Source organism: Prenolepis imparis, unplaced genomic scaffold, assembly GCF_030444845.1.
Source record: "Prenolepis imparis isolate NDT839.2.m4 unplaced genomic scaffold, iyPreImpa1.0 SCAF_3, whole genome shotgun sequence".
Taxonomy (NCBI): Eukaryota; Metazoa; Arthropoda; class Insecta; order Hymenoptera; family Formicidae; genus Prenolepis; species Prenolepis imparis.
The window spans coordinates 22,911,294-22,925,026 of NW_028141161.1; the positions used below are offsets into that span (position 1 = coordinate 22,911,294).

General features: G+C 26.2%; 1 protein-coding gene across 3 annotated transcripts; it reads left to right on the plus strand.

Moving 5' to 3' along the window:
* The first annotated feature begins 514 nt into the window (after positions 1 to 514).
* LOC145933958 (insulin-degrading enzyme-like) lies at positions 515 to 12,760 on the plus strand. 3 transcript variants are annotated; one of them, XM_083034044.1, is made up of 13 exons: positions 515 to 877; positions 2,489 to 2,971; positions 3,857 to 4,074; positions 4,307 to 4,567; positions 5,354 to 5,767; positions 6,482 to 6,594; positions 6,677 to 6,821; positions 7,406 to 7,516; positions 7,585 to 7,717; positions 8,196 to 8,420; positions 9,601 to 9,896; positions 11,228 to 11,437; positions 12,406 to 12,759. In XM_083034044.1, the coding sequence occupies exons 1-13, from the start codon at positions 712 to 714 to the stop codon at positions 12,454 to 12,456; spliced, it is 2,826 nt and encodes a 941-aa protein (XP_082890170.1). In that variant the 5' UTR covers positions 515 to 711; the 3' UTR covers positions 12,457 to 12,759. The 3 variants fall into 3 exon arrangements, with proteins under 3 accessions (XP_082890170.1, XP_082890172.1, XP_082890171.1); XM_083034046.1 differs by lacking the exon at positions 3,857 to 4,074 and having other exon boundaries at positions 4,536 to 4,567; positions 12,406 to 12,760; XM_083034045.1 differs by lacking the exon at positions 5,354 to 5,767.
* Positions 12,761 to 13,733: the final 973 nt, after the last annotated feature.

Below are 13,733 nucleotides of genomic sequence, written 5' to 3' on the forward strand. Positions count from 1 at the left end.
TAAACCAACGAAATAGACAGTGTGCGCTTTTTCAAAATTTAATAGCGAAGAAAAAACGGTCCATGAAAGAAATTAGTATATTTAATAAAAAAATCTTAATTAAATCATTATATGTACATACATATTATTAAACAACAATAATATGTATGATAATTAATAGTGTTTAGATAGATAAATAGATTTTTAAATCATTATCTTATAACATTCCATTCTATGTGTACATATATAATATTTCTTTATATAGCTTTTTCTTTCTTCATTTTTGATTTATCAAATTATTTATTAATTATATCGTGCAATGGCGAAATATAATAGAATAATATTTCTGTTCTTTTGTATGCGCATTTAACATATACACACCCACATATATTGTTATTAAATATATGTTGTTTAAATCAATAAAATGTTATTTAAAATCACTTTAAATTTAATTTTATTACATTTTTTTCGCTTATATATGTATACGCTAAACAATTCTAGGTATATATAAATTATCGGACTAGAATGGACTATTGAGAGTTTCTTAAATTCGAGATACTTATTTGGCGTCTAGCACGTATACCATATTAGTCACTTACAATCGTATATATGTAAATAAACATGATAGGTTGACGAGACCTTGACTTTAGAGCCCTTGTGTTCTTTATAACTTGTTTTTGAAGTAAGATCTCTGAATTTGCGAATTCGCAGCACAGTACGAGTATAACGACCATGGGGAGTAGTAGTATATCTGTGAGAGAGCGATACGATTATATAATAAAATCGGAAAATGACGATAGTTCATACAGGGGATTAATACTGTCTAATCAAATAAAGGTGCTTTTAATAAGCGATCCAACGACTAAGAAGGGCGCCGCTGCGTTGAATGTTGATATTGGTAATTATTTTTTTATATTTTATTATTTTATATCGCGCAGGGCAATTTTGAAAACTTGGCTAAGATGCGGTGACTCTTTTTAATGGTCGCGTTCAGCAGAAAAAGCAGCTTTCAACTGTTGTAAAATTCGTGAATCTGATTGGTGTATTCTTTTCATCTTAGCTGAAGAGCCTAAGAGAATACACCAATCAGATTCACGAATTTTACAACAGTTGCAAAGCTGCTTTTTCTGCTGAACGCGGCCAATGTTTTTCATTGCGGTCATATTGAATTTAATCATAAAATTGTAAAAAGAGAGCGAGAAATTATACATTTTGGAAAACAAAAAAATAAATTAGTTAATATTTTATATGCCACACTATTATTATTAGTGTTCGATAATATGGATTGGTAAAATATGTCGAAAACTCTTTTTTTATTATCCTGCATTAATAAATGCAGGAATATAAGCAAAAATATTCCTGCATTAATAAAAGCAAAATGCAATGTATTATATATGTATTACATATATATATATATATTTTGTATATATATATATATATATATATTTAATATTTACAAATTTTTATTACTTTTTACTTTGACACACTTTTATACAAATTAGCGAGGTGGGGAGAGACGCAGAAAGAGAGAGAGAGATTTATGCAATTAAAAAAGAGTATTCATTTCTCGATTAAATTTCTGCTTAGATATTCTTAACAAGTTTTGTGGATAAAAAGTGTTTACATCTTTCTTAAGAAGGGTACATTCGTAGACACATATGACATATGACCTTGCTCCATTCCCAATATAAAATATGCTACTAAAGGCTTTGCTAAGGACAAATATACAAGATGTTCCAAAGAAATTGAATGTTTTTTAAATTACACATTCTATAAATATTTTGGCAATGATCTTTTGAGACTATTGTACATAGGAAATCTATGTATATCTAAAATACCATGTCTAATTTGCACAAAGTGACTACAATAATTATTTGCAAAGTTAGCGTATGTATGTAAAAAAATTATTTTTTTTTTATGAAAAACGATTCAGAAAAAATAGGTACATAATACAGAAATAATTACATCATAAATGAAGATATTAAGAACATTAGACAGAACAGCAGGCAGAAAGTGTTTAGTTGGAAAATTCTCACTGTTTGCAAATAATTGCAAATATTTGTCTTTTTATTATATTCTCTCTCTCTCTCTCTCTCTCTCTCTCTCTCTCTCTCTCTCTCTCTCTCTCTCTCTTTCTTTTTCTATAAGAAACTCGCGCGCGCTCATTGTACAAATATCATATTTGAATAAATATAATGTATGTATGTGGAATATGTATCGGGGGGATGATTTCAAAATTAGACTATATAAAAAAATTGTCTATCGCTTTTTGTTTACTGAAAGTATATATGTACAATGTCTGTGTGTGTGTGTGTGTGTGAAATCAAGAGACTATTTTATTTCTCTCTTTCTTTCTAATATATTTAAATAATATTTATTATATATGTAGCTATAAAATTGCTAATGTTATATTCGATTGATTAATACAATATGTTTTATAATCAAGTTATTTGCATTAATTATACATATAGTTATTCAAGTATAGTAATAATGTAGTATGTTACTGCAGGCTCCACTGCTGATCCGAAGAATATGTCAGGATTGGCGCAATTATTGCAACGTGTCTTATATATAACGGACCAAAACGATCGACAGAGAAACTTTAAGGATTACATAAAACAGAATGGCGGCACGATCGAGTGTGAAACGAATGAAGACTATAGCAACTATTATTTTAATATATCTGTGACCAAGTTCAAAGATACTTTAAAGATGTTTGCTGACTTTTTCACAAAACCGTATAACTTTAAAGAAGCAGTGATGAAATCAGAAATAGAGATCATGTGCAAAGAAAATATACCTAATGAAAAAAATGATATAGAGGTATTGAATCAATTGTTTAAATGGATCATAAACTGCGATCATCCGATTTCGAAACGCGGCCACAATTTTACAACCCAACAAAATCATGATACAGTATTCAATAATCTGGAAAAGTTCTATAACAATTATTATTACGCTCATGCTATGTCACTGTGCGTCCTTAGTAAAGGTATGATCCATATAATATAATTTACTTATAATTAATAAATATAGTATGTATATTTCTTAAATACTTTCTAATTTTTCATCTATGGATTTCTGAATTAATTGTTTGAAATAAAATGTTTTGAATAAAATTAATTTTCGTATAAAAGTGTTTAAACAAGAGAAATATATATATATATATATATATATATATATATATATATATATATATATATATATACATATATATGACTATTTGTAATTATATTTTTTTATTTCATATTTTATTTCGTATTTATTAATGAGATGATTTTATTACAATTGTATATCATTTTATTATACATATATCATTTACTTCAGAAAAGAGAATATCAGCTCTCTCTAATAATAATTCGTTGAAGAAGGTTTTAAATAATTTGTAAAGAGGCTTTTCTGTTTTAATTTGTGTTTAATGTTGTTACATGTGCGAATTGTGTTATCTTTCATATATATATATATATATATATATATATATAGGTGTATTTTGTCTAGCACTGCGAATTTAAAACCGACGTTTTTCCTTAGTGTAAATGTCCAAGATTATTATTTACCATAAATCTTTAATTTTTTTTAACCAAATGGCTTTCTAAATAATGCTCAAGTTACAAATTTGTTAAAATACGTTAAATACTTTATTGTCACTATTTATTGTCACTGTTTGCATTATTTTAAAACTCAAGTCTATCTATCAATCTTTTATGTTTACCGTTTATAACTTCTTTTAAAACACAATAGTGTAGAAAATTCCCCATTCAGACAAAAATACTATTTTATTTTATTTTAAGTATTTTTTATGTATTGGGTGCGTTGGCTATATGTTTAATATAATATGTTTATTTTGTTAATGTTAACGAATGAATTTTTTATTTAGAAAGCTTAAATGAACTTGAAAATTGGGTAAGAAAATTCTTCTATGAAGTAAAAGAACAAAATGCTACAGATATTCCTTGTATGAAAATGCAACGTTGGCGTGCACCTCAATTTACGTCTGTGTACAAAATATCGTGTGCTCCATATAACAAAGATACTCCGTGTACAAGATTATATGTTATATTTCCTACAGAGACATTTAATTATTATCGATATACAGTAAGACAATTTTAGCTTTGATATTTTTTTATACGAATATCACACACACACACACACACACGCACGCACGCACAAATTAATGTACACAATACGTGACAATTAAATATAATATTTAATTGAATCTAATTTAATTTTAATTATTGTGATATTGTATATATAATTTTGTACCACGATAATTTCGTTCGAGATTTTTGTCATTTTGTCTTAATAATACTGACTTGTTTTAATGTAGACTGCGCTACAGCATTTTCTCGCCTATTTGTTCAAATATGACGGCAAAGGATCATTACTGTCAGTTTTAAAGACTAAAGGTTGGGGTTATTCCATCGAGGCTGAAAGCCTTCCCACTTCCAAATGCTTCAGCTTTTTCAACATTACTGTTGATTTAACTGACGAAGGTCTTGAGCATATCGATGATATCATGACATTGTTTATTCAATATGTCAAAATGTTTAAGGAAGACGACGGCAGCGGGCTCAGGAGGATATATAATGTAAGTAATGAAATGTGTAATCTTATTGCTGAAATCTATTATAACATTATGATATATATAGTGTGTGTGTGTGTGTGTGTATACACATCTTTTTACTAACATAGTCAATGAGATGATTTCTTGGAAATAAAATGAGTAAACGTAAAATAAAGGTAGATGCACATTTTTTCATAATTTGCATATTTTTGTGAGAAAATAAACTTTTAGGTTTTAAAAAGTATTAAATAAGTAAGTATGTATGTGTGCATATGCGTTCAACTATACATATTTAAACTTACATGTTTAGGATATATGAATATACATATATAAAGACATGCTTAGAATATATGGTTTTTTAATAATAATATAATAAGTCGCAATTCGAGCGATTTCTAACGCAATAAGTATTATTATTACATATACTGCATTATTAGTACATTCGCTATGCATTAAAAAAATATATATCGCGACATAGATCACATGTAAAGAAATATTGAAATTGTACAATATATGACAAATGAGGGTGTATGTGTATGTGTATATGCGTGTGTCTCATTTATTAATATAGATATGTAAACAAATAATACGCAATCAAACATCAGGCGCAATCAAGTTTCAAAATTATTTTAGTGAATATAAATATTAGCAAAACTATTAGCAATCAAGAAAAAACTCGTTCCACCTTCTATTCGTTTTGTTTATCATAAGGATTGTCAGTTGTAATAATCCGATGGCGATATTTTTAATGTTATATATAATGTATATACGGTGCACGTATAATATACATATAGGATATCTAATTTTTAGGAATATAAAGAAATCGTGGAATTAAAATTTCGTTTTGACAAGAAGAAACCCTCTTTTAAAGATGTGAGCATTATTTCGCAAAAGTTGCAACATACAACGAATATGAAGGATATTCTGTGTCTAGAATATATTCCCATCGTCAATTCCGGGCGGATTATTAAAAGCGTAATAAACAATTTCTTATCGCCGCTACGTATGAGGATTTGTATAATTGCGGAAAAGTATAAAAATTTTACAGAGGAGTTGGAACCTTGGTATCGTTATAGATACAAGAAAGAGATGGTATCGGTGAAAACATGTGCTAATTGGTGGAATAATCCATGTGCGATATTGAATTTACCTGCTTACAATGAATTTATACCAACAAAGTTTAACATAAAACTATGCGAAGATAATGAAGATAATGAAGATAATGTAATTAGAGATGCCAAATTTTCGTAATATTAACCATTAAGCATTAGTATAATATGAAATTTTCATTATAAAATTTAAACAAAATCTGTGATTATCGCAATATTGTTATGAGAGTATGTCGGCATATACATATATAAATATAAAAACATTAAAATAAATTAAAATACATGTTGTTCTTTATATATATATAATTTTTAATATTCAATAACAGTTGGATATATGTATAGAAGATATAGATTAGAATAATAATAGCTTATTGCTTATAGTGTTTACGGGTTAATCTGTACAGGATATTGTCAATGTTGTAATTCGAAAGAGACTTTAAAAGTAGTTTTTTGTGCAAAAATAAATACAAAATATAAAATAATTTTTTTTATACGAGTCTTAGTTTAAAAAAAAATCAATTTCAAGAATTGGAAAAATAATAAAATCAAAAATAATATTATAATTATTTCTGTTTGTTATTTTCAAATAAGGTTCAATCGATAAATTACTGAAGAATGAAATGCGTGTGTGCGTATATTCCAATAACTTAGATTACTTTTAATTATTTCTATTAAAGGAATAGGATGTCATATCTTTTAATCTTATTTCTATAGACATTAGTTTTAAATAAATAAATTGTATCATGATATATCACATATAATTTTCATTAAGAATTATTCAAATTTTTGAGAGATGCAAGATATTATCCATATATATTATATTTTACAGGCAGAAAAAGGGGGTCCTACCGTTATATGGAACACACAATTCGTAAGACTTTGGCATAAGAAAGATGATGAGTTCAACGAACCAAGGGCCAACATAAAATTTCATTTTATCTCGTATGCAGACAACAATATTTTGAATAAATTCTATTCTTGAAATTAGTACGGTAAATGTTTAACGTCAAAATTATATTTTCAGTCCATTCGCTTATGCGAATTCTTTCAATGCTAATTTAACGCATCTATTTATACGGCTTATTAATAATTCTCTCAGTGAGTATTTATATCCTGCTGCTTCAGTTGGCTTGTATTGGAAACTTAACGCTACTCTCTATGGAATACAAGTGAGTAAATTAATAATAGAAACAACCATAATAATAACATACAATAATAATTTCAAGTTTTAAGATATATAGGACAAAGTTGGTCAAACGAATCAGATGCTTCGATTATTAATAACGCACATACATCTATGCGAACACGAGCGCATTCGTGTGCATACGTAAAATGGAATAAATACAGAGAATAAGCTAGTAATTCTGTTCATTATTGAAATATTACTGCTGTAATAAAAATGGCATCTTATTTAACTCGATATGCGGATTTTTTAATTTTATATATTCTCATCATAAGTTAATTCATATGCGAGCAAAATAATTTCCTCGTTCGTCATTTGTTATTTTCAAGTTTGATCAATTCTGTCTTTGTATAAGATAATATTTATATTTTAATCTGAAATATATATACAATACATATAATTTTTTCAACAACATATTGTATAAATTTATAAATAATAAATTATTTATTTAAAATTAATTGTACATATATGTATAATACATATATATACAATATATATATACATATATACGTATATACTTGTGTGTATGTGTGTGTTTAAGATATGTGTTAAGATTAATTGTTTTCTTAGCTTGATATACGAGGATTTGACGACAAGCAATATATATTGTTGAAAAAAATTCTCGACCGAATGATAAACTTTCAATTAAGTCCGGAGAATTTCGAAATTGATAGACAAAATGTATGTACAATGAGATATAAAGCTTTTCATTGAATTGCAATATTACTTATTTAGAATAATTTTTGCAGCATGTACAGTCTTGTGCTATGCAGCTTAAACAGCTCGAACACGAAGAGCCATTAAAACAAGCAAACTACTATCTTTCAATGCTGCTAAACAATTATTCATTGTCTCGAGATGAAATATTGATACCAATAAAAGGTAAGCATGTGTAAAAAATAGTATTATGTTAACATATTATTAGTAAAAGATGTCTGTGTCTGTTTTCTCATAAAAGAAATCTTTTCTTTTAAAATGTTTCTTTTTAAACATGTGCGATTATCGTTTATGTATAAATAATTAAATATCTAGATTATTATGATAAAAGCTATTAAAATAAAATAAGAATAATTATACTTTTTTTTCAAGTTTATAAAATGCACGTGCATTTATACTATATTATTTATTTATTATAATTTAATCCTTGCCTCCCGGCTTTGGATGGCTCATTTATACTATATATATGTATACGTGTTATATATATTTTATACGCATGCAGACATACATACATATACATATGCATACATAATCACGTCTCTGTGTGTGTATATGTATATGTGGGGGGGGGGGTGCGCACGCGTGTGCGCGTGTGTGTGTATATACGCGTGACTAAAAGTTTCTCTACGATAATGTTACACAGCTATTACTTTTAAAAGAGTTCAACAGTTCATATCAGATTTATTCAATTCGATATATGTGGAATGCTTAATATATGGTAATATAACTAGAGCAGAAGCTTTAGATGTAGCTCATCTTATTGAGAACAAGTTGTCACATGTCATCCCATTGACGATAACACACTTAGAAATGTACCATGATTTCGAAAGTGGTGCGCGACATAATATAAAATGTGATGAAAGCAACGGTAAGCAATATACAATTAATTTATAACTGTAATTGAAAAATTAATGTCAATTCCCGATAAATATTTATGGGTCTATTCTGTAAAAGAATGCTCTATAACGTTGTATCTCTATATGTTAATGCTAAACTATGTAGCACTGTAGAGCAAAAAAGGAAGAGTGAAGAGCAAAAAAAAGAAAGAGCTAAAAAGCTACAGAGGACAGAGCTTATACATATAGAGCGAAAATTTTTTTACAGAATATATGACTTTGTTTTTTCTGTTTCTCATTGTTTTATTTACTATAGCAAACATTGCATATAGTAGATGAAACCCCGGAAAAAAGTTTTATGTATAGAATTGAATTAATATAAATAAAATGAGTGGTTGCAAAGTTATAGTAATTAAAACAAAGTTTATGTTAACGTCATTATCAAAATAAATAATCATAAGTAAGCACTTCCCAGTGAGAAATGGTGGTCGAATCGATGTCGATTCGACGTCGAATCAACGTTAATTTGGTCGAATTGATGTTGAATTGACGTCGATTCGACCAATCATTTCTCGCTGGGTTAACTCATATAAATAAGAAATGCCCAAAATGGCCGCCATTTGATTGAAGACAGCCAGATTTTTATCTATGGGGACATAAAAGATCTGGTATGTATTATTCGTAATCTACTGATAACGAAAAGATAACAATGCATAATTAATGCTTGTGACATTACGAAATCGTCCGGGAACCTTTTTTAAATGGTTCCACAATCCTTACTTCGTCGTGTTAAAGGCTGTCTTTAATCAAATGGCGGCTATTTTGAGCAATTCTTATGAGTTAAATGCTTACTTATGATACTTATTTACTTATATGTATATACATATATATATACACCCACACACATATGTATATATATATATAATATATATAAAAGTGTGTGTGTGTGTGTATATGTATAATTTATCTCTTAACTTTTCAAAATTTATACTTTGAAATATGTATATATTAATGTTTATTTTTATATTTTTATTTAAATATTTATTTTTTCTCTCTCTTTCTCTTTTCTTTCCTTCCTCTGTTCCTCCCTACATGTTATTATAATTTTGTTTATATATAATGCAACTTTTGTGTTCACAGAAATAAAATGTGTGATATTAATGAATCAATATATTGTTTATCTGATGCAGTCTAAATTTATATTCATTTTAGGTGATTTTCCTAGGTGTGTTGTAAAAAATAAATTTTCTAAGAGGTTTGCACAGTTCTTTTATCAAATTAATGAGCGATCGAGGACACAATCGTATGTGCTCTTAAATCTCATAAAACAAATAATTGATAAACCTCTTAGTGATTTAATAATTGAGAATGAATTGAGCGATAAAGTATATACTGGTGTACACAGAGAAAATAAAATACAAGGTTTGAAAATCCTAATTGAAAGTTTAAAACAGGATCAAAATCAAGTGATTAAGAAAATTGTTAACTTCATGAATAATAATATGAAGGTAAATATTGCATTATTATCATTAATTTTACATTATATTGTGATGATCTAATATTATGATATAAAAATGGCAGTCTGAAGAATTAAATCGGAAATGTATATCAGATTTCTTTCACACAAGATTTTGTTTTCAATAAAGTTTTAACATGAGCATTTCGAACTTAATATTAATTTTATGTTATTTCTAACTTTGGGTAATATTTAATGTTGCGACACACTAAATTATCGAATGTGTATCTATATAATATAATATAAAAAAACTGAAATTATATATATATGTATATATATATATATATATATATATTGAATTATTATATATATTATTACATATATATATTGAATCATTTTGAATGATAATAATATGCTATATTTGATAAATGCGTGATTTGATCAATTTTTTTCCAATATCTACTATTGAAATATATTATAAATAGAAATACAACATTTTATTTAGGAAAGTAATGAAATTATATTTTACAAATAATTTTATTCAATATATAAAGGACTTCAATACAATTTTGGCCGATTTTACGTGAAATGACCTATATATATATATATATATATATATATATATAAAATACAGTACATTCTATCTGAAAAAATAACACACACACACGTATATATTCAGAAAAAAATAGGAAGCCCTTTTCATACTCTAAAAATTCTGCTATTTTCAAACTGTTGAAACTCCAGCGAAAAATTATCAAAGACAAAAAATTAAGAAAGTATTTTAAAGCTTGCAGTTATAACTTTAATCCGCTATCGGTGGTTTAAAAAAACTTTTTTAACTTCAGTTTCTCAAAATCTGTAACTGGGTAAAAAAAAAATTGTAAAAAAATTTTAAAATAGCACTTTGTGGGTAAAATGTTGTAATTTATGGAACATGAGTAGAATTTTGCGAGAGAAATTTTTTTATCGAGTTGCAAAGAGTGTCATCAAAGATGCGTAATTTTAAGAAACAAAACAATAATGTGTTATTTCTTAAAGCAGAGAACCGAAAAATAAAAAAATCTTTTAAAACCATCAACTCCGTGTTGAAGTTGAAACTTATTCAAGCTTTAAAATGCTTACTTAATTTTTAGTCTACCTTGATTTTTAGCCAAGTTTCAGTAGTTTGAAAATAACATAATTTTTAAGATATGGAAAGTGTTCCCTATTTTTTATAGTATAGTATTATTTAAAATTATTCAATGTGAAGAAATACGATCTAAAAAATTTACGATATGTATATAGAATACTAACAAAAATAACAAAACAAATTATATGTTTTTACAAAAGTATAATTTATAAAATTATAAAATTACATCTATATATTTTAAAATAACATTTCAGGAATACATAAATAAAATGTCTGAAGAAAAGTTTCAAGAGAGCAAAAAATTATTTGCTGATTCATATCGCGAAGAAAAACCGAAAACGTTGTATGATGTATCTACTGCTTTTTGGGCTGAGATTTCGAATCAACAGTATAACTTCGATCGAAATGATCAAGTAAAATATTTACATCAAATTACGAAGAATGATTTATGTATATTTTTCGAGGTAATTGTTATATAACTTTTCTTATGTATTACGAACTGTTATATTATCGAAAAAATAATGATTCTTCTCTTTCTATCTTGCTCTTTTTATGGGAAAGTAAGTAAAAAAATACAATCAACATTTTTTTATATAGTTTTTTTTTTTAAATTAAGTTTAGCATAGTTTAGTTTTATATTAATTTTTTTACATTAAGTAGTTTAGCATTAAAAAAATGAAAGATTTTGAAAAATAATATAATATATTAATCTGTATATTTCTCTTCTATTAACTCACTTTGATTCTTTAAACGAAACTTTTTTAAACACAACATTATAATACTAAATGTATCGATACTGAGTGTTAGAATATGAATATATAAAGTACAACACATCTAATTTAAAATACAACACATTCTATCTGAAAAAATAACAAATATATTTGATATTAAAAAACTTATTGTTAGAGTAAAGATTCTTTGAATAAAAAAATTTAGCATTTTTATACGAAGAGAGAGAGAGAGAGAGAGAGAGAGAGAGAGAGAGAGAGAGAGAGAGAGAGAGAGAGAGAATCATTCATTTTTCGATTGTATCACAGATTATAAATCGGTATGTCTGTAATCTAATATAAAATTTTATTAGTTTAAAGTTATGGCAGAGAATATCTATTTTTATTCATTAAAAAATAATTATAATAAATCTATACACACTTTTAAGTTATAAATTGCAATTATTATCTTTTCTTATTTACTCTAATATAATTTTCAAAAAATATATAACTATATTTTTAAGAATTTTAATATATGAGAACTAGAAAACAAATATGAAAAAGATTCAACACGCACGGATGAAGATTGTTATTTCTTATTAAAAAATTTTAACGCCTTTTTCGTAATAATATTTTTCTCCTAACTGGAACATTTTACTGCATGTTAATATGTGTTTTAATTGTTTCAAGTATAATGTTTACATGATTTTATGTTTAATTTTTAGACACTTTTAGACTCAACTAACAATAACATAATATTTGATGAATCCATATAAATAATTAAATGGCTAAAATACATATTCCACCAAAATTACATAGAGAAATCCGTAAGAGAAAATCACAAAAGGACATTATCAGAGAGAAAATCAATGATGTTATGTCAATTCAAAGGAGATATTATTTCAAAGGAAAATTATATTTTTGATATTAGGACTATGGAAGAAAAGGTGCTCTAATATATATTTATGTAACAATTATTAAATCGAAAGAGAAAGAAAATTAAAAGGGGAAGAATAACAAAAACTTACATATTATTTTATAATTTCTTGAATTTAATTAATACATATCTTAATTTTTATTTATTTTTATCAGCTTGTTGAATATTATATACGTATATAAATTATTAATAATGCGAAATAAAATAATTATGCGAGTTATATTATAATATACTGAAAGATGTTTTTATATCGTAAGAGTTAAATTATATATTATACGTTTCTCGAAATTTGATCAATTAAAATTAACTTATATTAATTATACAATTTAACATAATTGCTCTATTTTTTTACCAGAGATTTTATATTATCATTTTATATAGTGTTTAAATATTTTCTGAGGCGTTAATCTCAAAAAAATTGTGTGTGTGTATCTCTTAAAATAAAAATAAAAATTAAATAAAAATATATATATGTTTTAAAAATGAATAATATTCTAACTAATGCGCGACTTTTTGATTGTGTTCATCTTGCTAACTAAACAATATCATATATTATATATAAGACGAATATAAAAATTTAATATTAAAATATATAGCTTTTTAAATATTTTTAAAAATGACTTATAATTATTGAGGATATGTTTGCAAATTACTTTTGATTATAGGATATACTATTATATTAATAATATGTGAAATCAATTAATTTATTATTAGAAATAATAATCGCATTTATATAAAATTTACAACTTACAATTAGATAGCTTAACGTATGCAGCGTACGCGCATAGTCATGTGATGGTGAAGGTATACGGGCCGGAGCACAGACTTTTGCAGAGCTTTACGCTGGGTCCACAATAGGTGATTTAAGCCCTAAGGGCTAGTCTACAATAGAGTCGTAAGGTTGTAAACGTAAGAAATTGACCAATCACAGTTGAATTCGAGGAGAATAATCGACTGTGATTGGTCAATTTCTTACGTTTACGACCTTACGACTCTATTGTAGACTAGGCTTCAGCCTTAAGAAATTAATCTATCGCAGTCAAGTATGAGGAGAAAACTCGACTGTGATTGGTCAATTTCTTAAGGCTTAGGGCTTAAATCACCTATTGTGGACCC